Source organism: Engraulis encrasicolus, chromosome 16, assembly GCF_034702125.1.
Source record: "Engraulis encrasicolus isolate BLACKSEA-1 chromosome 16, IST_EnEncr_1.0, whole genome shotgun sequence".
Classification (NCBI taxonomy): domain Eukaryota; kingdom Metazoa; phylum Chordata; class Actinopteri; order Clupeiformes; family Engraulidae; genus Engraulis; species Engraulis encrasicolus.
In genome coordinates, this window is record NC_085872.1 from 34,086,991 (window position 1) to 34,111,968 (window position 24,978).

General features: G+C 44.2%; 1 protein-coding gene across 9 annotated transcripts; it reads left to right on the forward strand.

The window, feature by feature from the left end:
- Positions 1-1,116: 1,116 nt before the first annotated feature.
- On the forward strand, positions 1,117-24,952 carry gigyf2 (GRB10 interacting GYF protein 2). 9 transcript variants are annotated; one of them, XM_063219440.1, is made up of 29 exons: positions 1,117-1,203; positions 3,896-3,950; positions 4,065-4,206; positions 4,551-4,646; positions 5,049-5,157; positions 6,808-6,916; positions 7,480-7,520; positions 7,626-7,661; positions 7,774-7,953; positions 8,759-8,970; positions 9,061-9,211; positions 10,630-10,884; positions 10,982-11,157; positions 11,408-11,558; positions 12,863-13,029; positions 13,117-13,205; positions 15,942-16,073; positions 16,374-16,504; positions 16,668-16,771; positions 16,946-17,098; positions 17,388-17,552; positions 17,978-18,235; positions 18,582-18,704; positions 19,586-19,849; positions 20,266-20,459; positions 20,815-20,963; positions 22,674-22,861; positions 23,806-23,953; positions 24,131-24,952. In XM_063219440.1, exons 2-29 carry the CDS (start codon positions 3,913-3,915, stop codon positions 24,196-24,198), a joined length of 4,029 nt encoding a protein of 1,342 aa, XP_063075510.1. In that variant the 5' UTR covers positions 1,117-1,203; positions 3,896-3,912; the 3' UTR covers positions 24,199-24,952. The 9 variants fall into 9 exon arrangements, with proteins under 9 accessions (XP_063075510.1, XP_063075515.1, XP_063075517.1 ...); XM_063219445.1 differs by having other exon boundaries at positions 23,809-23,953; XM_063219447.1 differs by having other exon boundaries at positions 19,589-19,849.
- The last annotated feature ends 26 nt before the right edge of the window (positions 24,953-24,978 follow it).

Consider the following 24,978-nt stretch of genomic DNA (forward strand, 5'->3'; position numbering starts at 1 on the left):
GGGATGGGTTTTTCCTCACCAGATACAGAATATTGTCTGTCATCCACAGCATTTGTCTTCCATGTCTGCCAGGGAATTTGGTGTTGCTCTGAACTCTTGAATTAATCATATTCAATGTTTGCCCATCTCTCAAATGGGTTTGTTTTGATTTTTTTCAACCTTATGATGGCTTGCATCACTGATGGTGACAGGTGGACTTTGGATCTCATGGACATTCCGTAAAAATATATGGAAATGTAAATTGAACACTTCAAATTAACTCTAAGACCTTGTATTGACATCTTGGTGATGGTGTAGTAAGGGAATAACACACATCTCATAGCTGAGAAGCCTACTGTCCAATTACTTTTGATCCCTTGAAAAGTGGGCAACACAGACAAAAAACGTTGCTATTTCATTCCTGTTAATGCGATATGGATGTTAACACCTTCACATTAACGCTAAGAGTCTACAGTTAATGCACAGCTTGTTTGTTTTATTTCAAATCCATCGTGGTGGGGTATAGGGTGGAAAATGATGATAATTGTGTTGCTGTCCAAATATTTCTGGCCCTAACTGTATATAGGCTATATATGCCTACATGGGCTTCTGATAGGCCTACCAACACTGGTAGTTAAGTGAACTCATGTTGAATTTAACTACAAGATTTTGAATTTATTTTATATATATATATATATATATATATATATATATATATATATATATATATATATATATATATATATATATATATATATATATTTAAACTGGGGTCCTAACTAAAATTGTATACGGTGGATTTCAGATTATTTTGACCTTTCCGAAAATGTTGTAGTGCCTAAACAAAAACAAAAAAAGGATAGGCCTATGTCTAGGCCTTCTTAAGATCTAGACCTGGCACGTGCGCGCTCAAATTTAATTTCTACTCATTATTTCATTGAGCTAGCTAATCATAAGCAGTTCGCCAACACAATAATATGATATCTTCATTGCATGTGTCCGTTTACTTGAAAGTTTTAAAGACAGGCCCTTCATAGAGTAGCATGGGCATTAAAAATGAAGAAGAAGAAGAAGAGTAACCTAGGCTATACACTTGGGGCGCTATTTTTCACTTTCCCTTTATCCGGGGAACTTTGTTGTCATGTGACCACATTTCAGCCATCTTTCTGAAACGAAGAGAGTCAACTCTCGCATACAAACCTTGCGTTGTACGATTAAGCAGAGGTAAGACGGCGAGACTGAAATAATTTAGTTGAGAACTAGAGAGTTAGTTGTAAATTAGGTCATTTAACGTAACATAGATACTGCCCCTTAACTCTGTGAAGTGTTCAGCCGAAGTGTTGACATCCGCATGGCTGCATGGCCTTGATGCGTCGGTCTCGATTGAAATACAGTGACCGCTTTGGATTACAGCGTGCTGGAAGTGTGCTAACGGCAAAACCTGTTGTTGCGGTAGGCTTATTAGGCCCCATGGAGGTTTTGGGGTTAAGGATTAACTCGTGTGAAGTCACTTCACTGCGCTACTGATTTGTTTGACATAATGAAGTTACTGCAGTGTTGTCATTGCACTGTCATGTTACTGCACAAAAAGAAGAATGTGGGGAAAAAATCATCCCACCTCATATTGCTAACGTTACATGTATGCGATGAAATCTGGCTGTCTCTTTGCCCATACGTTCCCGTGAAAAGTTGTCAGAAATGAAAACTGGAGTGCTAGCCACTGTGCTAACATACCTGCACAGGCTAATGACATAGCAGCCCATACCAACATCCGCTAGCAACGACGACGTGTATCTTCTTAACGTAGCTCAATCTGTTATCCCTGTGTAGCACTTTGGGTATACTACTAATCATATGTGAGTTTTAAGTCATGATGACACCCTGAGACATTAACCTGGGGACCGGGTACCAAATCAGGCTTTGCGTAATTAATGTCAACGTCGTGTGCGCGAAACAGTAGGGTTTATACGTGACAAATAGTAGTCAAGCTAGCCTAGCATTAGCTGATTTATTTACTTGCGTGGTCAACTTTAACTTGATGTGGTCTGTTACGTTATATCACCCGACTGCAAAGTCATACTCCGATGCATTACTTCATTTGCCTGCTTATTTTTAAACCTCGCTCGTTGCACAGTGCCATATTCACAGAACTTTGCTCTAGTTGACGAGAGGCAGCATTAACCTAGCTTTAGCTCATAATCTGATGAGTGTAACATTAGCTTGCTAACCATAACAATCCACACTGCTGCATCCACCAGTCACCACGTTGGCCACGTTAAACCAAAGTTGTCCGAAGTGGCAAATTGGTGTTTCGTTGGTGTCGGCAAACATGCTTCAGGTTGTAAAATGGCATTTGTTTTTGATCTTGAAGTGTGCTTTAACAGAAGCTAATAAAATAGCCATACATACACCATTCCAGGTAGCCAACTGAGGTATATCACTAATCGTTGATTAATAACGTGTCTCATTTTGAGTTGTAACTGATATTCAACAATCGGATGAATTCAGTCGTTGTGATTCTGCACCAGCCAATGTGGTGGGTGACAAGGGAGGTGAAGTCAAGTTGTAAGCTATCCTGTCAGAGTAGAATTTCGAATATTAACATCTGTGGTGTAGGCCTACGTCAAGATAGCCTGCGAACTAGCAGCTGTGGCGATAGATAACTTAGCATGCCAACTCAAAATTAGTCAAAAAATGAAAGTGCGCTTTAGACAACTCGACGTGGTACACATCGCACACTGAAATGCTCATATGGTTATTGTAATAATCATATCGTGATGAAATGTCACACATTTGCTTCTATAAATTGATGAAAGCTGTCTAACGAGTTTAGTACATGCCTGGTGTGCCTTGAGAGTTGCATTGGCGTTATTTATGAATATCATTTTTTACTGTGTCTTTGGTGTTCTTTTGATGTTGTCGTTTTGTACTGTCCCTTCGCTTTTATGTAACGTTTGCAAAGCTATTACACCCCAAGCATAATCTATGCTAGCAGCATGTTAACCGCTGCAAACTGTAGTTGAGACTTCACCGGGGAGTGTGTCTCGCTTATCAAGATTGATGAACCATTCCAAAGTTATAAAACTCATCTGTTGATTATCTTTTCAAACATCATTATGGTACATTACATTCTTACGACCAGCTAAGTGGACAGCACCGACGCAAAACTAGTGCCGTGAACTTTTTGAAGTTTGCTGTTAGCTTCCGGTTGTCCACCTCACAGACCATTTTGTCAGTCTGCATATTAGAACTAAGCCAAAGTCTGAGTGTGACTTCATGTGTCAAGTCGTATTCCATGTACTGTACACCTCCAAATATCGGATTAAAATGTGAAAGGCTATTGTCAGCAAGTGAGAAGGTTGTGGCAAAGTATGGCTAATAGGAATGCAGTAGGTTGACACTCCTTTTGAAATTGTTATACGCAGAATAGTTACTTGATAAAACTGGCATCTTTCAGTCATCCTTCAAGTCAAATGCGTGACCTGCTGACACCACTGAAATCAACGTTAGGTTAGGTTCAGTATTAGAAGTTTGAGTTAGAGGCTATATGGGTAGTGTGAGGGATACCCTCTGTCCGTCAGAGCTCCCTGAATACCCCATTCCTAATCGGGAGGCATCTTAAAATAACTTTTGGAGTGTGTTGTAATATTCATTGCCCTGAGAGTGGGCAGCTTTGCTCCTTACACTAAGTGGTAATATTCAAAAGTTGTCTTAACATTTTTTTTATATAAAATATCAGATGCAAGAGATACATATGGTATTCCTTCATGCGTCTTTGAGACTTGATGTTGGTTTCCTTGAATTGTCAGTAATGAAATGAAATGGATTAAACTTTTCATTGCCTAGCTATTAGGTGTATCTGAAAAGTTTTCCACTTTATGATTAACGTATGCTCCCACGATGTACTTCTGCACAGAATACCTAGGACAAACAATGGCAGAAAACCAGACGCTTAACTTTGGACCAGAATGGTAAAGATGGATTTTGGGCATTCTCATTTCTTTAACCCTTGTGAGTCATATGTGTTTGTCTGGACTTGCTTATATGAAAATTCTCCACTGTCTTTGTCATCCCTCAATGCTTAGGCTTCGGGCTCTGTCTGGTGGTGGCAGTAACAGCAATAGCATTGCTTCACCACCACTCTCACCTGCTATGCCAAAGTATAAACTAGCAGACTACCGTTATGGGAGGGAAGAAATGCTAGCACTTTATGTAAAGGATAACAAGGTAAGTGGATCAATACTGTTGTGTATCGTGAATGATAGATACTTGAATATCCCACTTCTGACACCATGTTGTGTATCGTGAATGATATCAGGGGCATCACATGCAAGCAGCATCACTGTAGCATCACTGGTTACTAACTGACAAGTAGTGTAACTGTCATGGAATATAGAATGTAACTTCTTACGTGCGTGCGCACTCTAGATACAATGTCTCGTGAATCATATTATTAAAGAAACATTAAACAAATGTTTTACAAATATAGTATGGGATATTTTTTTGTAATGTGTCTCGCTGAGTACAATTGCTAGAATTTACTGTCAGCTAATCAACGTTTGCCTTATTAGATTCCCATAGACTTGCAAGATAAAGAGTTTCTTCCGATTTTACAAGAGGATCCCTTGCCACCATTGGCCCTGGTACCTTTTACAGAAGAAGAGCAGGTAATAGAAATGCACATACCAGTATGTCTCCATGCCACAAACACTTCATAAAATAAAAAATAAATAAAAAAAAACGTTTTGTAATTACGATGGGGTAAATGTATTTTTAAGCGAGAACACTTCGAATTGCAGTAGGGTGGCAGTGACTTGACTGAAGTGCTTATTTATCCCTCTAACTGGCTTATGCAAATTTGAGTTTCTTTAGATCTATGTCTTGATGTTGTAACTTGTTATAATGTGGAGCCATGGGATTTTTTTTCCTCCTCATCCTCACCAGATGTATACTGTACTGTACTTGTAGTACCTTGTTGGGGCGCCGCCATGGGGGGTTGCCGTTACCCTTCATTTCCCCCTGGGGACTATTAAAGCTACTCTTACTCTTACTTATTTGTGTCTCCGCAGAGAAATTTCTCCATGTCTGTAAACAGTGCAGCCGTGCTCCGGCTCACAGGAAGAGGAGGCGGGACTGTGGCTGGAGCACCAAGAGGTCGAAGTACCTCAAGGGGACGAGGTAAGCATGAAGTTGAAGCCCTGACGAGGCCCATTCAACTCAAAATCGGCATTGAGCTAACTCCACCAATGGTGCAGGTCACACAATGCTTCGGTGGCTTAATTATGATGCTTGTAATAGTTGGGACTGTATTCATCCAGTGAAATTTCATCAGGACGGCCTCCAAAAGTGATATTCGAGTAAAGATGACCAGTGCCTTGTCTGCTCAGCTGGAGTAGCTAGAGTCGCACATACCTAGGCTGGTGGAGGAGTGAGAAGGAGTGAGCCAGGACTTGAAAACCTTCTTTGACTTACACTCCACTGTCCCTGTCAAGACATGCAACCATAATAACCACCATCCTGCTGTGCATGTCACCCAAAGGCAAGCGGGGACACCTATTTAAGGTTAAGACCAGATGTTTTTAACCTTTGTATTAATGGTCAATCTGAGGTGGTACCGCAGTAGAACTATTTCCATAGTTAATCAGGCAACATCTACCTAAGGTCGCCTTTTATTGATTGTTGGCACAGAAAACTGTTCAATTGCAGGAAGCAATGGGCAACATGCCAATACATGTCTGACAAGTTGGGACCAGTGTACTAGGCATGCACAATATTCCGTCTCCAGGCTCTTCCTGTAGCCTGTACAAAATCTGTGAGTCTTATCAGTGTCCTCTAGAAATAAGCAGCATGACACAGAATGCTATGCCATTCACTAAGTAGGCCTACTGATAATGTTTCATCTGTTTGGACTGTGGGTGGGGCTCAATTAGTAAAAAATGATCTAATTAGTTAGATTTTCCCCCAAAAGCAACATTTTTAGTTGCATGCACCGGCTATTAAAGCTAATATGTCTGTCGATCCTTCAGTCCTCGCTGATGGGATTTGATTGTCAGTTGTTTCCTCAGTGGTGGTTTCGAAGATATGAAGGTTTCACTGTAATAACAAATTACAGTTGCATTACCATCTAGGTATGGGAACAGTCGGGTGTCATTGTATTGATTCTTTCCCTTTCTGAAATGGACAAGGATTGTCTTTGTTTCCACTTATGGAATTGCTAGGTTTGTGGCTGGATTTTCAGTTATTGGTTGCAGGAGATGCTTAGTTCTAGTGAAACTAGAATAAAGATCAAAGCTGACTACCAAAACAATGTTTAAATGTTTAATTGGTGTAGTTGTGCTGTACATTTTTGAGGAAATCCTTTAATACCACCCCAAGAGCAGAACTAGAAGCCGATGGTTCAGTATGTCGAGATCTTCACACCATAGCTGCTTATAGTTGGTCTGGCTCCAGGGCTGTTGAGATTGAGATGGTTAAGGAACCACATTTTCGGCCAACCCAAAAGAATCAAGCATGTAGTTTTCTGGTTGAGAAGCCACTGCATTGGAATTTTCTACCAGAGAGGTGGCTGAATTCCCATTTTAGGAATTACTTTACTGACCTCACTGTTACTCACCTTACTGACTTGACTGATTCTGTTGAAATATGGTTCACAGGTCATTTAATGTGCATGTGAGCTCAAGTGCTGTTTTCTGCCTGAATTAAAAGCCAAGTTTAAGGTAGTTCTACAATCAAAGGTAAAACAAGAACGTGTCTGTAATCAATACTAGGTCTTCTTTTTTGTTTTTGTTGGTCATTGACTTTTTTGTCTTGTGTGTATCTGTGCAATAGGCCGAGGCAGAGGAGATGGAGGGTTTTACCAAAGAAGTTTTGATGAAGTGGAGGGAGGCTTTGGCCGTGGTGGAAGGGAAATGCACCGCTCTCAAAGTTGGGAGGAAAGGTAATCTACTTTCAACTGAAGGTGTGCAGCATTGTGCATACAGTGTGGTATCGATCAGAGATCACTGAGCACTGTTGGTTGAAAAAAACAAACAATTTGATGTGCAATGGGCTGACAATGAATGTATCGGAAGGGAGATGTTAAGCTAACTTTTTATATTTCCCCCAATGCATTATAAAACAATGTTATTCCTATTTGCACACCACAACGGGTGTGACTGCAGCAAAATGTATATATGTACCCTAACCCACCCTGAAAACTTCAGGGATTCAACTTGATTCAATTGGACATGGTAAAATATTGGAAACTTCAATGGTATAAATGCAACAGTTTGACTGAAGTGGCCTGTTGACTGCACTGTGGTCACTATTACTTTTTCTGGTGAACCACTGGTGAGCCTACATAATTTGAACTAATGCAACATGGTTTTACCCTCCAGCCAGCAAGCAGCAACTGCAACTGGTACTGGTGCATGTTGGTCTTAGCTTTTTTTGATTGGACATTCAAAAATAAAGACTTATTTGAATAGTCAGACTCACCTTGATGTGTGTTTTTCTGCCTAGGGGAGACAGACGGTTTGAAAAGCCAGGTCGAAAAGAACCAGGTTTGTATGGTATTGATCATCTATTGTGTATAGTCCTGTAAAATTATTTAATGGTATGTTTATCAATTTGTGGTGTTCACTATTTCATCTTCCCTGCTTCTTTAGTAGAGGTAACCCCGGCTCATTATCAACTGAACCACAGTAAGTTACATCCTATAGAACACTACATAGCTGCCTTACAGACCCTGTTGTATATTTCTCTGGTTTAGTTCATTAGGTCTGGTGTCAAAGTAATGCCTTTTTCTCTCTGTAGTACGGGCCAATTATGAGGAGGCAGGAGGACCGGTCCCAGTGCGTAAGCATGACTTGACGCGCTCCGAGAGCGAAAACTGGCGAACAACTCGGGATGAGCTAAACGGTGAGGACGACGAGGGGGGTTGGCGGCTAGCAGGCTCAAGGCGGGATGGTGACCGGTGGTGTCCACCCAGTCCAGGTGCGCCCGGCTGTCCAACCCAAACCTGTGTACATGGTGTACATACACAGGGGCGGAGCTATAGGGAGGTCGAGCAGGGCATTTGCCCCGGGGCCCAGGGCACTCTTGCATTGGTGTTGGGGGCCCTATTGTGACCTTGGCAGGCTCTATAGGGGCCCCTATAACTGTTTTGCCCTGGGGCCCGGTGTGCAGTTGTTCCGCACTGCATACACGCGTATACATGCAGCAAAGAGCTGGACAATAAGATGAAGGTTTTGTGATTCAAGACAGGGGGCATGAGGGCCACATGGCCATGCTTCAGCTGAGATCTACACGCACACAAAGCCTCTAAAACAGGAGTGTCAAACTCAAATTCACAGTGGGCCATAATCGAAATCGCGGACCGAACTCAATATTTGCTCCCAAAAGGACTGAAATTCTGCATTTGCCACCTACTGATAATACTTTCAGCTGGACAAATTGCAGACATTTCCATCATATGGTAGATCAAATGTGCCTGCACATGTTCTGTTGCACTGTATGATTGGGAGATATCAGTACTGAGGAACTTCAGTAGTCTCTCATAAATCCTGTGTGATGCACATTTTTTTCCCAAGTTATATTACTATATATGATATTATGGGCCAACTGTAATACACATTTGAAATTGTTGTGGGCCAAGTAATATGACATGGCGGGCCAGGTATGGCCCCCAGACTTTGAGTGTAACACCTGTGCTGTAAAATAATATGTCCCATTTATTTAGTGGTTCTTAGTGATGCATTTTATTTTGACCTCTGATGTATTCCCCTTGTCTTTTGAGTAGATGGACCTCGTTTGGCTGCGTGGCGGGAACATCCAGAGCGCCGGCGCTTTCCATTTGATGGCCGGGGGGAGGAGGAGCGGGGTTACCGCCATCCCCGCTCTGGCAGCGGTAGCCTAGAGGATGATCGTGATGCTCTGCCTGAGTGGTGTCTAGAGGATGCAGAGGAGGAGACGGGCATTTTTGACTCTTCTGGAGCCTTCCACTCGCTCAAGGTGGGATAGCGTTTCATTATTATAATCTCTTCCAGTGTACACAGAGGCATGTAGATTCTGACATCTGTCTTTTGTCTCCTTTTGTGGCAGAAGGGTCCTAAGGAACCCATCCTTGAGGAGGTTGAGCTGGACTTTCGGCCTATGGAAGAGTGTGAAGAGCAGTCAGAGAGAGACGAAAGGGAATTGGAGGAAAGTGAAGACGCAGTCCCTGAAGCCAAGAAGGAGACAGAGGGGAAGGAGGGTAAGGGGCTTGCGTAATCCTCACTGTATTCTAATATGTCTCGGAGATGAAGTTGGCGTTTGTTTACTTATCGTTGTGTAGCTGTATTATTATCAAGAACACTTCAAGGAACAGGCGAATGTCATTGTCTCATCAAATGTCTTATCTTGCTGTGCACTCAACTAATACCGTTAACTACCCCTTTGCTGTCGGCCATTTTCCAATTACTTAATGAGCATGATTATTTTACTTGACAAAAGTGAAATTCAACAATCTTTAACTGGAATCCCAGGAAAAAAGCAGAGTGAAAACTACGACTGAAAACTCAAGTATCCTATACAAATCCTGAATCGCAAAATGATGGCAGCTTTCACGTCCTTGTCAGACAATTAGGGCTCTAAATTAACATCAGCCAACCAGTTAATGCTGGTGAAATTTCAGTTTGGCTGGTAGAAAGACCAACTTACCAGCCACCTTGACCAATTAGTAACTGTATCTGGCTAGTAAGATTGACATCTACTAACCATTTTGGCTAGTGATGAAAAAAATAATTTTGATTAATTTAGAGCCCTGCCCACAGTAAACTGCTTGCTGAGTGCTTTAAGACGGGCATACACTGCAATATTTTCAATCGTGGATATTAAGCTCCTTCTCGCACTGCACGAGGGAATTTAACGATTTAAAAGTTCACATCTCACGACTCGCGTCCTCACACTATTCGAGCCGACAGTCGGATTGGGAGCAGAATGCTCCCACTGTGCGACACGACAGGCATGTTTCTAGGGTCTGCAGAGGAGGGAACCTGTGCACCTGAGGTTGAGATGAGGACGCGCTCAAGAGCGAATCGCGCCGCCCTGTCAGTTTGTGCATGTGTACTGTCAATTCGGGTCGTAGCACTGCTTAACTGTACGGTTTACTCCCAGACGACCTGGAATTCAGTTTTGATTTTCTTGTGACCTTACGATTGCACGATTGTGAGGTGAAATCGCTTGTCGTTATCCCATGTACGCTACATGACGCGAGACTCACGATAGATCAAGAAATCAGCCCGACTCCCCCAAAAGTCGTGCGAGTGCCAAATCGTTGCAAAATCGGGCTAAAAGTCGCACAGTGTAAGCCCGGCATTAATTAAACACTATTGTACAGTATTGTGCAATCTACAGTACAATCTTGTTTGAGAACCCTGTTGTAACCTGTTATAACCTACCCCCCCCCCCCCCCCCTTTTTTTTTGTTCTACATGATGCTCAGTTTTTAGATCTTCTTTATTTTGTCCTATGTCCTCAAGTATGTCTATGTGTTCTAAGGTTGAAATATTCCTTTCAAGTCCTCCTACTTGTCCAGCACTTTGGACAGCTACCTCTGTTGTATTTTAAAGTGCTTTATAAATAAAATTGACTTGACTTGACTTGACTTGTCTTTCTGCATTGCCTCTTTCAGTCGTGGACATGGGGAAAGGTGATGAGGAAGTAGTCATGCCCGCCTCCATCCCAGCGGCCTCCACCCCTCCTGAGCCCACTGCACCTTCGCCTCTCTCGCCCATCCAAGCTGTTCTTCAAGCAGAGGACAGTCTGAGGCTACCGGAGAGGTCCCCAGAGATGCCGCCTGAACCCCTTAAAGGACCCCAGCACATGAGCGCTCCCTTAGGCCTTGTGGAGGCCATCACGCTACCCCACGTGACATCCGTTAGTACTGGTCAGTATACCGCCTACAGCTCTTTGTTTTGACTAGGTGAGTGAGCAAGACATCACTGTGCTGCTGGTCTTACTTCTCATGTCTTCCCATGCCTCAGACCTGCCTGTCACCACCGCCACGCTGCCACAGCCGGTACTGCCTCCACCTTTGGAAATTCCAGCCGCAGTCACCACCAGCCTGCCCTTCCCATCGGCCGTCATGGCACCAGTTGACCGGTCTGTTATCCTTCCACACGACACGGATGAAGATGAGGGACTAAAGCACTTTGAGCAGGTGGGGTTTGCTCTTAATACACCAGTTATGGCCTTGCCGTGGCCTAACGGTAGGGCACTAGGTTACTATACCTTCGATTCCGACCCGGGTCATTTGCCCATCACAAATTGATTTCACTCATTGCTTATTTCCTGTTTCTCCTCCACTGTCCTGTCATATATAAATGTAATATACACACACACATAGTAGTAGTACAGTGATGTTTGAAAAACCTTCATGTGAAGATGGTGACACTCCCTCCCTCCCTCAGGAAGCTGAGAAGATGGTGGCGTATCTCCAGGACGGGGTGGCAGACGATGAGTTGGCCAAGATCACGGACAACCCCAAACTGACGGCCTTGCCGATCACCCACGAGGCTGCCTTGAAATGGTTCTACAAGGATCCTCAGGGAGAGATTCAGGGTGAGCAGAGGGGGGAGGCTGCATCACACAATTAGTCTGAGGGATTCACTACAGAGGCCGTGCCGTCCTAGCGACACAACACCTTCAGCATTGCTTCTAGTTAGGCCAGGAGCAATGCGAATATCGTTTCTGGGCTCCAGAAACATTTTGAATTCCAAACTACCAGTAATAAACCAAGGGAGGCGGGTCAGCCTTGCCATTTGGGAAATTGTTATGCTCTTGGTCAGACCAAGTCTCGGAGAGATTTAAAGGCGATGATAATCAGGCTAGGAATCCACAGTGTAAGCAAGCTTGATTGTTTGCACTTGACAGGAAAGAGCAGAGAAATGTATGGTACTGACTGGACATTAACAAATGGATAAATCTTGGTGTGATGAGTGTGCTCCAACCACCTCACTGCTTTAGCATACCTGTCAGCCATCCCTTATTTTCCCGGCAAACTCCCTAATTTTGTCTCATTTCCCGATTGGACATTTTTCCTGGAAATGTCCAGATTTTTCACATTATCAAAAAACACAGTCAGTCCAGTAATTATCACCACAGTCCTGTCCCGTTATCCAGACGATCACCCCCTCTTGAATAGATACTGAGAGGGTCTTGCTTATCAAGCTACCTGCCAGAATTAGAAGTTCCTTGAAAATACGGGCTGTCACCCTCGAGCTCCGTATGTGTGTGCGCCCACTCTTTGCCTCAGAAACCATCGGTTCATACAACGCTGGTCATATGGTAAATAGCCTCGGAACAGCGAATCATGCGATTAACCTAGTCACAACCTGCACCAGCACAAAGTTTTGCACGAGCCCCAGACAACTTTAGTGACACAACACAACAAGGAGAAACTGATATTTCATTGTGTTTCACGCTGTATGCTCATTTAAAACATGCGCTGGGGGATTTTAGACAGGACTGTCTTCACACCCGAACTGTTGTGAAAAGCAGCGTAGAATGCACCGTCCGATCCATCTCTGTCGTCCCGTTGACTGTCAGGATTTGGCCTATAGGATATCTCCAGAATTTTGGCTTAAAATATGGGAGTTTTCCCGAATTTTGGTAGCTCAAAGTTGACAGGTATGTCTCTAGTATAGTACTAGTTTTGTTTGATCAAAGCCTATTGTGCCATACATTGATGTATGGGGAGTAGGGGATAACAGGTCTGCATACCTTTCTCGCCCTTTTCACCCCTGACCTGATTGCATATGTCTGATAGCTAGTTTCTTTTGCACCTTTGATTACATTCACCTGCAAATTAACTCCATGAAAAGGCCTACCCCATTTAGCCTTCTTCCACTTGTCCTGTTCTCTAGGGCCGTTCAGCAACCAAGAGATGGCCGAGTGGTTTCAGGCTGGCTACTTCACCATGACCCTGCTGGTGAAGAGGGGCTGCGACGAGGCCTTCCAACCCCTTGGGGAGATCATGAAGCTCTGGGGCCGAGTGCCCTTCACACCTGGCCCAGCACCACCGCCCATTCTGGTAATTAACTAAACCTGAAGATGTTTGCATGCTTGACGTTTCTGTGTTTGCACATTCTCTACATCCTGCTTGTCTGTGTTTGTTTAGGGGGATGTTGATCAGGAGAGAATAAAGAGGAACTTTACGGCAATCAATCTGTATCAGATGCAGCAGTTGCAATATCAGTATCTTCTCAGGTATGTCCTTTGTCCCTGCAATACAGCATGTTCAAGAGGAATTTTCCAAGTGCAGCTAATATACACTGCCCAAACCCAAAGCAATGCTCCCCGCCAATCATACTTTAGTGTTCTTCGCCTGTCCAGTTAGGAAGCAAAATTGAACATTTAAGAAGCCGTGTGCAGAAATTACAGGTAATAACCAAAATCTGCCCCAAAAGTGATGTGCATGTTTCCGCTCAGATCAGAAACAGACTTCATGATGAGGGTATGAGTGCCTGGTGTTCAAACATGAGGCCTATGCTTAAAGCGATGGTTCGGAGTAGAATCACCCTAATGCCATTTGAACCGTGACACCCATCCACCTTTACACCCGAAGTGTTTTCTGCCGCAGGCTTACATCAACAGAGTTGCCGTGTTATTCGATGTTTATTCCGGATAGCTTGACTCAAGCGCATATGGATCCTGGGCACCGTCTCCAAACTTTCCCCACAAAAATAACATGTCATGACACCAAACTTCTACAGTATAACAAATGTGGTTTGTACTCACAAAAAGATGAATTTGAAACTTTGTACATAGTCCAGGAGTTTATTAGTAACAACACACGAGACGATTAGCTTTTCTGCTGCTAAACATCCGTCGACGTCACTTCCAAGCTATCCGGAATAAACATCGAATAACACGGCAACTCTGTTGATGTAAGCCTGCGGCAGAAAACACTTCGGGTGTAAAGGTGGATGGGTGTCACGGTTCAAATGGCATTAGGGTGATTCTACTCCAAACCATCGCTTTAACATCAAGATTGGCACATGCGCCATTGGTGCCCTGTGATCTGCTCCGTTGCCAGCAACATCATTTTTGAAGAACCCAGGGCACCAATGGTGAATGTACCGATTTCTGTGTTCTCTGATATGCGCAAACCTCTCTACGTATACAGTGCTGCTCTGTTACCAGGTCCTCATACCCTCTTCATGAAGTCTGCTTCTGACCATAAGGGCAGAAACATGCACATCAGTGGCCTGCAAAACTCATTTTGCATGGCTTTGGCAGGATATTTTTCTGTGCCACCTTGCACAAGGAAGCTGCTGGGTTGTAAACCCTCCTATGGCCTCCTCCACGTCCCCTGGTGTACTGCCATGTCTGCTGGCATGCTCTTGATACTGTGCTGGTGGACATGGCTAATTTTCTTTCCATAGTACACATTGATGGTCATATGGTACTCGTCTTAAATAAACACCATTAGCTAAGCAACTTCAGTGGTGATAGACACTGCCTCAGGGGTGTGAAACTGTCAAAATGCACATGTGGTCAAAAAATTGGACAAAGGAAGACAATGGGGCGTGTTCGTTATTTCCTCTATTGGAATTGGATATTTCTATCTATTGTTAAATTTGCATAACCATCAGTGACATGGATTCACAATGTGTGTACTGATGAAGTTCCTTGATTGATGATTGATGATGGAGCTGCATTTGCTTTGGGTTTGGTGCTTCCTCTATTTTTTTAGAGCAGTGTATGTGTGTCTTTTACAGGTGCGAATTTGACTTGTGTTGTGGTAAAAGCGCATGATGTGTCAGCCTGATGTTTTTAAGCACAGCACCAAATAGCATATTTCTACCCATGTGAAGTTCGGGAAAGATTGTTCATCGGAAATAATGGGAAATGCTTTATGAAGTCCTTTGTGTGGTCATCATACACAGTCGTCCAGTGAGGAAAGAAGTGTGGGTATAGCAGTAGATTGAGTACTGTAGATTGAAATATGCGTGCGTCCCATTCCCTCATCCCTCCTCCATCCACTGGTTGGCTGGCTGTCTGATGACAAAACCAAAACACCCAACAAGGATGTAACGTGGCAGGAAAAAGATTTTGATTGGAACTTATGAATGGCAAGGCCAGGCTAGCTTTTCAGTAAATTTCTGTCAGGTCTGAATGAGTAATGGAGTAACTTCGGATGTCAACCAGCTATCTTAAAGGTCCACTTCCAATTTAAAAAAAAAAAAATGGTTTTACTCGCTCCTTTTGGAAAACGGACGGTCACGGCTGGTTAAATACATATGCAAGGCTTCCTAGTGGTGCGTCACCTCTCCAAGTTGCATTTCCCAATGTAGATCCAGGAGCGAATCAGGAAGAGCCTGTCTCTGTTACGTCACAGCGAAAAACGGTGTTGCCCACTTGGATTTATTTATGCCCATGTTTTAGTAAAAATATGTCAAACATTTTTTTTCTCGCTTGTTTTGAAAACAAGTCGCTTGTTTTCAAAACAAGCGACGACTGGTGGCATGAAGCCTAGCTACCAGCTAGCTACTACTCTCAGTTTGTCTCCGATACACACAGCAGGAGGAGGGAGCCAGTCAGGAAAACCGCATTTTCGTGTCACCGGTATCCATGAGAAAGACCAGAAATCCCTATTGTTTGTCCACAAACCACTTTACTAGCCCACAAAGACTGCTTGAAACAAAGCAACCAGAAAGTGATTTTTAACAAAACCGACTCGTAGCGCATTCAATAACAATGGTGAAAACGGCAGTATTAATGAAATGACGTGGGAGTACGTCTTTAGGCATGTGTTGGATGTTTATTATCCTGACCTAATCATTGTGGGTATTCACTAAAATATCAACAAAGTGAGTTCTACTTTTCCATGGTTTTATTCATTTTCATAAAAAAAATAACCTGTTCATTATAACCCTAGTCATTTTATATTGGGAAACATGGATCACCCGTGTGTGTGCGCATGTGTTGTCTGTGCTACAGGCAGCAGTTTGTGCAGGCACAGGCCCTTGCCCAGCAGAAAGCAGCAGCTCTCACCCCAGCACCTCCGCCCCAGCCCCAGCCCCAGCCCCAGCAGCAGATCAACATGCTCCTCCACCAGGCCCTGAAGATGAGGTGAGACGAGTGACACAACCACATCATCCTGTGGAAAATAGTAGCTGTGTGTTTGTTTGGGTTTTTTTTGTTTTGCTGTAATGAGATCATGGATTAGGATGTGCAAACAAAAACAGCTGGCAGTGGCTGGTTGGCTGTCTCTGCTTAGCTAGTTCATGTAAGTGTGTGTGTGTCCAGTGTCCAATGTGCAGTTCAACTAAACCGAACACAATTTCAAACTTCTGTGCTAACCCTGTTACACAGCTTTTTGACAATAAAGGACACTTGACTGACTTCAAACTGAAAATGTCTCATCTGCAGGTCTTCAGAAGCATTGCTCCCACCTGTGACGCGCTCCATGTCGGTTCCGGACTCTGGTTCCGTGTGGGACATGCAGAACCCTCCCTCTCAGGCCCCTTGCACCCCAAATATGCAGCCAGCAGTGCCAAACAGTAGGTTTCCTTTACACACGCCAAACTGTACTCGTTGTTGAAGTCGTAAGACTCTAGAGTGTGCTGAGCGTGTGTCAGAGTGGAAATGACTGTCTGCTGCAGTAACCACACACATGAACACATGGTGTATGGGTTTGTAAGTGTGAATATGCTTGCATTGCAGCTGCATGGGAGAGCAGCAGTGTGTGGGATTTGCCTGTCGACGCGATGGCACCAGCGCCGACTATAGAGCAAATCCAGCAGCTCGAGAAAGCTAAAGCTATGAAGGTGAGGATTTCTGTCATTCGTGTAAACCAAACATGAAAGGTCAAGATGAGTGAAGTGGCCAGTTTTGTCTCCCCCACTGGACATGTGACTGACCTTTTATATGTTTGTTTTGCAAGGTTGTTTTTTGTTGTTTCGCTGGAACGGTGTGTGAGCTGTGTTCTTGTGTACCGCTAGATGGAGTTAGAGAGGCGTGAGGCTGAGCTGCGTGCCAAGCGTGAAGAAGAGGAGAGGAAGAGGCTGGAGGAGGCACTGCGAGCCCAACAAGCCCAACAAGAGGAAGAGCAACGGAAACGCCTGGAAGAAGAGGAGTTGGCACGCAGGAAACAGGTCAGAGCGAGGGCAACAAGTTGACACCTATTTGCTTCAGCAGGGCCCTATATTACAAAGCTGTTTCAGGCAGAGCCGTTTATAGAGAGTTTGGCCAACTCGAATCATGGCGATTCCACAGTGGAACCTTATGGGCAGCATATGTCAGAATCACTGGATTTCAAATACAGATAAGGCTTGATATATCATCAAACTTTGCTTGTAGTATTATCCCTACATTTTTGTTAAGCCACGGTAGGGCCCTGCACTGAGAGTGTTAAATGTATTATTAACCCACCCAACGCTACAGGAGGAGGCTCTGAGGAGACAACGAGAGCTGGAGGAGGCGCAGCGTCGGCAGAAGGAGGAAGAGGAGCGATTGGCCCAGGAGGAGGCACTCCGAAGGCTGGAGGAGAGGAGGAGAGAGGAAGAGGAGGAGGAGCGGCGGAAAAGAGAAGAGTTTCTCCGAAAGCAGGTTGGTGGTGTTTTCTTTTTTTGTTTTTGTTTTTATTTTTAGAAAATCCTACATCCTTCAAACTAAACAGTTCTTTGATGGTATGGTATGCCTGATTAGATCTTTTAATTGCAGCTTTTCTTGACCGTAGTAAATTCCTGATTTGATAATAATTCGGCATCAACCAATGATTTCTGAGTGTCCTTTCATCTAGTGAGATGCTGACCATCAAGCTATATTCAGGGGACCTAGAGAAGGTGGGGTCTGTTGTAAAGGTGGCTGCCTTCAATATAGGCCTAAAGTGCAGGGGGAAATCCTGATATGTGTTCAAATTGCTCCAAGGGCCGTAAAAGTCCTCCAAGGGCCATACTATGAAGTGGCCCTTCGAATGAGAAAGGTTCCCCACCCCTGATCTAGTGAGATGCTGACCATTGTCTGATCTATAGGAGGAGGAACGCCGGAAACAGGAAGAGCTGGAGGCCTTGCGAAAGCGGGAAGAGGAGAAGCGGAGGGAGGAGGAGGAGGCGGCGGCGGCGGCCGCAGCGGCGGCGGCAGCTGCATTGTTGGCACGACAACAGCAGGAGGAGCAGCAGGAGCTCCTGAGGCAGCAGGAGGCGCTCAGGCAGCGGCAGCAGCAGCAGCAGCAAGACGCCCTCCGCCGCCTGCAGCAGCAACAGCAGCAGCAGCAGCTCGCTCACATGAAGGTACCGTACGCACGCAGCACGCAGAGCACAGCAGATCACAGCACGCTGCACAAGTTGAGATGAGGCTTCTGTTCAAATTAAAACCACCTTGTTAATGTCCAACCTATGAAGTAGCGACACATAAGGCCCTTTACAGAAGTGCTGTTGATTTTGCGTTGCATGACAAACATGGAATAGTAGCATCACAGGTGATTCACAGATTTAAGATGGTTCACAGACAATTTAACTGATTGTTGCAGCTCTACTCACATGCGACTTAACAGGAAGTTGAAACCAGAGCAGGAAGCGCCATTTGCATGTGTCTGAAAGCTGACTTTGTGGTGCACTCTCTGGAACCCTTTCACAGCTCCCCTCATCCTCGAAATGGGGTCAACAGTCGACAGCCTTGACGCCGCAGTCCCAGAATGCATTGTCACTTGCGGAAATTCAGAAATTGGAGGAGGAAAAAGAGCGGTTGGCACGACAGGAGGTGAGTTGTCCTATTTTAGGTCTGGGTTCACACTTTTTTCCTTTTTTTTTTTAATAAGAGGAAAAGACAAAGGGCAAAACAAACAATAACAACCAACACAAAAATGAACAAGGACAAAAAAACAAAACACAAACAAAAAGCATACTCCATCAGAACATTTCGTAGAGTAATCCACCTACCTTCTTAATGGCCAGAAACTAAGGAATATCCCAGAGAGAGAGAAAAAAAACAAGCTGTACTTTTCATACAAGTGTCAAAGAAACATTCGTATAGCTCTTTCACATTCTCTGGGGTTCACACTTTTCAGAAAATAATGGTGTAAACTGTGCAAGTGTGAACCCCACACCTGAAATACCCCAAATACGGTGGGTACTTTAAGCAGCTCCTGCACCTTCAGGCAGTTTTGGATGGGGAAAGCAGTGGGCTTCACAGCGCCTGGTCCTCTTCTGTGTGCTCTAAATGGTCTCGGTAAATTCAGCCAAATGGTGTTGTCCATTACAGAAACGCAGTCCTGGAATACACTGCCAGCTCATATCAGACTGTGTGACATCAACACCTTCAAAATGACCCTTAAATAGTGGCTGAAATCAAACCAGACTTGCTCCCATTAATTAACAGCATGAACATTGTTTTACTTTTTTGTATTTTTCATGTAGAAGATGTTTGTGATGTGTTGGTAAATTCTGTCATGCTGTACCGTTTGCTTTGTTGTTATTCGTTTTACTATGCGTACCTGCCTTAAGACAACGGATGAAATTCAGCATCTATGCTAACTCTGGCATATTTATATTGATGTATTTTAGCACATTGATTAATGTGCATTGTCCTAATCAAATAAATAACCTAATGAATAAATAAATGAATGAATTTCCCAACCACAGCAGCGGCGGCAGCAGCAGGAACTCCAGAAGGTTCAGCAGCAGTCTCAGCAGGTCCAGTCCAAGCTGCCTGGCTGGGGCAATGTGGCCAAACAGCCCGCTGCTACCAAGTCCTTGTTGGAGATCCAGCGAGAAGAGGCGCAGCAGATGAAGCAGAGGAAGGATCAGAAGCAGCAACCGCCACAGCAGCAGCAGCAGCAGCAGCAGCCGCAGCAGCAGCTACAGCAGCCACCACCGCAGCCGCCACCTGTCCAGCAGAACAGAACCGTGAGTTAGCACCACTGTTTTCAAGAATATAATAATAATAATATTTTGGCACACTATTCATCCCTACCTCTACCACAGGGGTGGGGAACCTATGTCTCGGGGGACCATTTACGACCTTTGAGACAGTCTTATCTGGCCCTGATATAATTTGATATGTCTTGAGTTGTGAAGAAGTCTTAGAAATTACATTTGCGATACAATTAAGTTATATTTTAGGGGACCTAGTGAAGCTGGGCTCTGTTGTAAAGGTGGCCACCTTCAATGAAGGCCTAAAGTGCAGGGGGAAATTCTGGTTTGTGTTCATAATATGGCCCTTGGAGGACTTAATCAAATTTTAGGTGGCCCCTTGAATGAAAAAGGTTCCCCAGCCTGCCCTACCATAAGAAGCCTATGATTGTGTCCATTGTACTGCACAGAACGCCTTGAGCAGTTCAGCGTGGGGCTCTGTGACCAGTGGCGTCTCCACATGGGGTTCCGACACCAGCAGTATCTGGGGTGACACGCACAACTCCAATGTGGGCTTCTGGGACGATGCCATCAAAGAAACCGCTCAGCCTCCCCCTCCACGCAAGAGCAACTCTCAGAAAAACAAGGGAAACGCTAACCTCAGGTAAACAATCACCGGCCTACACGTTCACTTGGCCTTCAGACCTGCCTGTCATGTCTCGCACGCACACACTCCTGTTTTCTTTGTTCTTGTTTCGTCACGATACCGTCTTCTACTGTACTACTGAAATGAATTCGCAGTGACCTAAATATGTATGAAGATAGTATGTAGAGATTTGATGAGCTTCTGCTTTCAATTTTGAAATCTGTCCAGGGTCATAAGGATGATTTTACATGCCTGGTACTGTTGAACTTACACACTTATGAGGACATTAAAATATACATACTAATGTTTGTGTGTGTGTGTGTGTGTGTTTTTGTGTGTGTATGTGTGTGTGTGCGTGCGTGCGCATACTCAGTACCTCAGCCAGTGCGAAAGCGAATAAGAAGGTGGAGGAGGAGGAAAAGCTGCTGAAACTGTTCCAGGGAGCCAGTAAGAGTCAAGACGGGTTCATGCAGTGGTGTGAGCAGACGCTGCACACATTCAACTCTGCCAACAACCTGGACGGTTAGTTAATAAGGACGCATACCTTTCAGTTCACCCTTCTGTCAAACAAAGGGGAGTTATTGCTAGCTTTGATGATTTGTATCTCAACATCTATCGTGCGAGTGCAGTAATAATTGCCAGTAGTCTCAAACTGAGTATTCTGGTGCAATTGCTCCCCCTGCTGGTCTCATCTTTTGCGTCACATGAGGCTCAGGCACTAAGTGAAAACACTCTTGGTTAAAGCGATGGTTCGGAGTAGAATCACCCTAATGCCATTTGAACCGTGACACCCATCCACCTTTACACCCGAAGTGTTTTCTGCCGCAGGCTTACATCAACAGAGTTGCCGTGTTATTCAATGTTTATTCCGGATAGCTTGACTCAAGCGCATATGGATCCTGGGCACCGTCTCCAAACTTTCCCCACAAAAATAACATGTCATGACACCAAACTTCTACAGTATAACAAATGCGGTTTGTACTCACAAAAAGATGAATTTGAAACTTTGTACAAAGTCCAGGAGTTTATTAGTAACAACACACGAGACGATTAGCTTTTCTGCTGCTAAACATCCGTCGACGTCACTTCCTCCAGCTGGGACTGTCCACAGCATGGCATAATATTGCCGGAAGCGATTGCCGACACATAGCCAGATAGCTAAGGACTGGACCATTTTTTGCTGCCATTAAAATACACAAGAATGGAAGAATACACTGCCAGCATGGAACGTGAGGATGACTCTCGCGATTTTGAAGGAAATCCATTTTTATTCGAACCCGAATATACGGACGAGGAACTGGCTGAGATGGCCCAGCTGGAGGAAGTGACGTCGACGGATGTTTAGCAGCAGAAAAGCTAATCGTCTCGTGTGTTGTTACTAATAAACTCCTGGACTATGTACAAAGTTTCAAATTCATCTTTTTGTGAGTACAAACCGCATTTGTTATACTGTAGAAGTTTGGTGTCATGACATGTTATTTTTGTGGGGAAAGTTTGGAGACGGTGCCCAGGATCCATATGCGCTTGAGTCAAGCTATCCGGAATAAACATCGAATAACACGGCAACTCTGTTGATGTAAGCCTGCGGCAGAAAACACTTCGGGTGTAAAGGTGGATGGGTGTCACGGTTCAAATGGCATTAGGGTGATTCTACTCCGAACCATCGCTTTAACACTGGACAGTGTTTTCTGTTTTGATTTGGAAGTCTCTGTTATTTCTGTGTTAACATGCATGCACATCACAGTGCTAGTAATGAGACTATGTTTTTTTTTTAGGACAACTGTTTGTTATATGCAGCGCAAAAGGACTGCTCCAGCTCACCAAATTATACAATGCATGCAAAGAGTAATGTCCAATTTTTTTGCGGATTTCACCAAAGAGTATCCAATAACAAGCTCTATAAGTGTAATTAATAATTGTACACTCCTGTGAAAAATGGGCATTGCTAGCAAGGCCAGAACTCTTCACATTGAGAAAAACCCAATGACTAAGTTCAGATCTGACCAATGGCCAAGTTCTAATGAGCTGCAAGTCCTCTGGATAGTGCGCAATAAAGGAGGTTTCGATTTCACAGTGTGGACTTCTTAAATCTTACCTACTGCACTGTATATTGACCGTAAAAGGTCACTGTGTCTCTCTTGAGAGAATGTGTACTACTATACATTTGTTCATGGTCGGTCACACTGATGTTGATTGGCCCTAATGGTCTGAATGTGTTGCTGTCCTCCACAGTTCCTACATTTGCCTCTTTTCTGAAGGAGGTGGACTCGCCCTATGAAGTGCACGACTATGTCAGAGCCTACCTCGGTGACTCGCCTCAGGCCAAGGACTTTGCAAAACAGTTCCTAGAGCGCCGTGCCAAGCAGAATGCCAATCAGCAGAAACCACAGCAGATCCAGCAGCAAAAACGACAGCAGCAGGTGTGTGGCTGTGCGTGTATGTGTGGTGTGTGTGCATTGCATTGAATTAGTGGTGGGTGATGGCAAAAGAACAAAAAAACAAACAAGCATTTTAGGTCTACACACCTTTCTGAAGAGGTTTTAATGAATATAGTTGCAATTTACTTTAAAATATAAACACACTGACACTCTAAGTGCCCAATTTGAATGCAATAAAGTAAAGAATCAAAGTAAAGACGACAACACTATGTAAGTAAACATCACTCTGATACTGATGAAGACGATCTAGATTATTTCTCCACTTAGGCAGATTCTCAACAATCTTCTCAATGTCACGATTTAATAGCACCGTATCGCACACCTCTACATTGAATTTAGTAGATGCATTCATTCAGAGGAACTTTTAAAAGAACACGCATACTGTTTTCAGGCTGACCAGAACTGAACACGCCGTCTGGTTCTCAATAAGGTGCAGGAACGGGTACCGGCACAGTTCTCAGTCGGCCTGAATGCACCACCAGAATCTGCTACTGCTGTATGAAGGAATATAAAGTATTCTGTGCTCCAGCACATGGAGTGTAGTCAGAGAGAGTAGAGAGAGAGAGAGGTTCCATTGGCCCATTGTTTCTGGGTTCTACAATTGTAAGGGGGGGAGGGGGGATCCCCCTTTTGGCAGACCTGACTGTTCTATTCAATGCCAGGAGTATTATGACACGCCCCTTTAGGCAGACCGGAACCTGGTCATGTTAGGTGCCCATAGCAACCTATTACACTGGCATATCTCTATATACTTAAAGAATCTCTGGTGTAGTCCTCTCGCAGCCCTGCTCTTGACTTACGATGACCTGGTGCTTATGAACATTTGCAACAGTGGCGTGCAATGCAAGTGCATAGTTAAGGGGTTTAACATCAGTGCTGGAAGTTCTGACGCTGTCTTCTCTGTGTCGTCCACGGTTCTACTCCAGCAGGATTCTGTTTGGAGAGAAACGTCACAGCAGCAGGTCCACCAGTCCAACCACTCAAGCCTCCAACAGCAGCAGCGCTTTGAGACGGTGACATCAGGGAAAAAGAAGAAAAAGCAGAAGATGGTCAAAGCAGACCCCAGCCTCCTTGGTAAGCATGGCATAGAATAAAGTCAAAAAGACGTTGGCACATCTAAGAGGCCCACACCCTCAAGTCACATTTTTGTCTCCTCGGTTTGAGATGACCCATGCAGTGATCTACTGATTTCAACATTGAGTTGCCTTAGGTGTTCTACTGAGTTTAAGTGTCCTTTGTTCTTCTCCACAGGGTTTTCAGTCAATGCCGCCTCTGAAAGGTTGAACATGGGTGAGATCGAGACAGTTGAGGACTTTTGAGGAGCTGGGAGGAGACCGCTCAACACATCTGAACAGCTGCCACTCACCACCACCCTCCCACGCCATCACTACTCATCTGTTTTTCTTTTCCCTTTGCCCCCTAACCCCTGCCCTGTGTCAAATTCCAAGCAGTGGATCGCTCCTGGGAGCCTCTTGACACCCGTGTCATGCCCAACAGCCAAGAGGGTCTTAACAGGGGAAGAAAACAGAGCTCAACTCAGACTAGCCTTTACTCTGTAGAACAACTGACTGGACTTCATGGTTCGGAGAGGACCTTGTTTGATCAACAGGTGCTCGCTTCAGGACAAGTTCACCTCAACTCGTCAGTCCCCCGTGGCCAGTGCATGGCCCTGCAATCTCATCCTCCCCTCCCATTTTATTTTATTATTTTTTTTCTTTTCAAAATTGACATGATGAGGGTCATGCATTTATAAAAGATTAAGTTTTATAAAGAGATGTATACCATATTTATTATTTTCCCCCAGCCTATGCCTCACCCTCTTCATTCTCCCCATTGGCTGACGGTTGTTCGTGGACGATGGTGTTATAGGACCTAAGGATGTACTTCACCACTGTCCTGTTTTAAGGACATGTCTTGAAAGTTCCAACTAGTTATCCATTTCTTGTAAAATATAAGGCTGTTTTAAAGAATAAAATATCAAATTCTGCATCTGTATTATAATTTATGGAAAGGTTGGACTAATGGAGTCATACTTTTTTTATTTTGCAGTTTGAAATAAATCAGCAATCTGAATTTTCTGTTTAGCATTGTTTGCATTT

What these genes read in the sequence shown, in the direction of transcription:
- gigyf2 (XM_063219440.1), top strand. Translation starts at nt 3,913, where the DNA reads ATGGCAGAAAACCAGACGCTTAACTTTGGACCAGAATG. An exon ending in CTTAACTTTGGACCAGAATG is followed by an intron (nt 3,951 to 4,064) that starts GTAAAGATGGAT and finishes CTCAATGCTTAG; the next exon opens with GCTTCGGGCTCTGTCTGGTG. An exon ending in TCTCAAAGTTGGGAGGAAAG is followed by an intron (nt 6,917 to 7,479) that starts GTAATCTACTTT and finishes TTTTCTGCCTAG; the next exon opens with GGGAGACAGACGGTTTGAAA.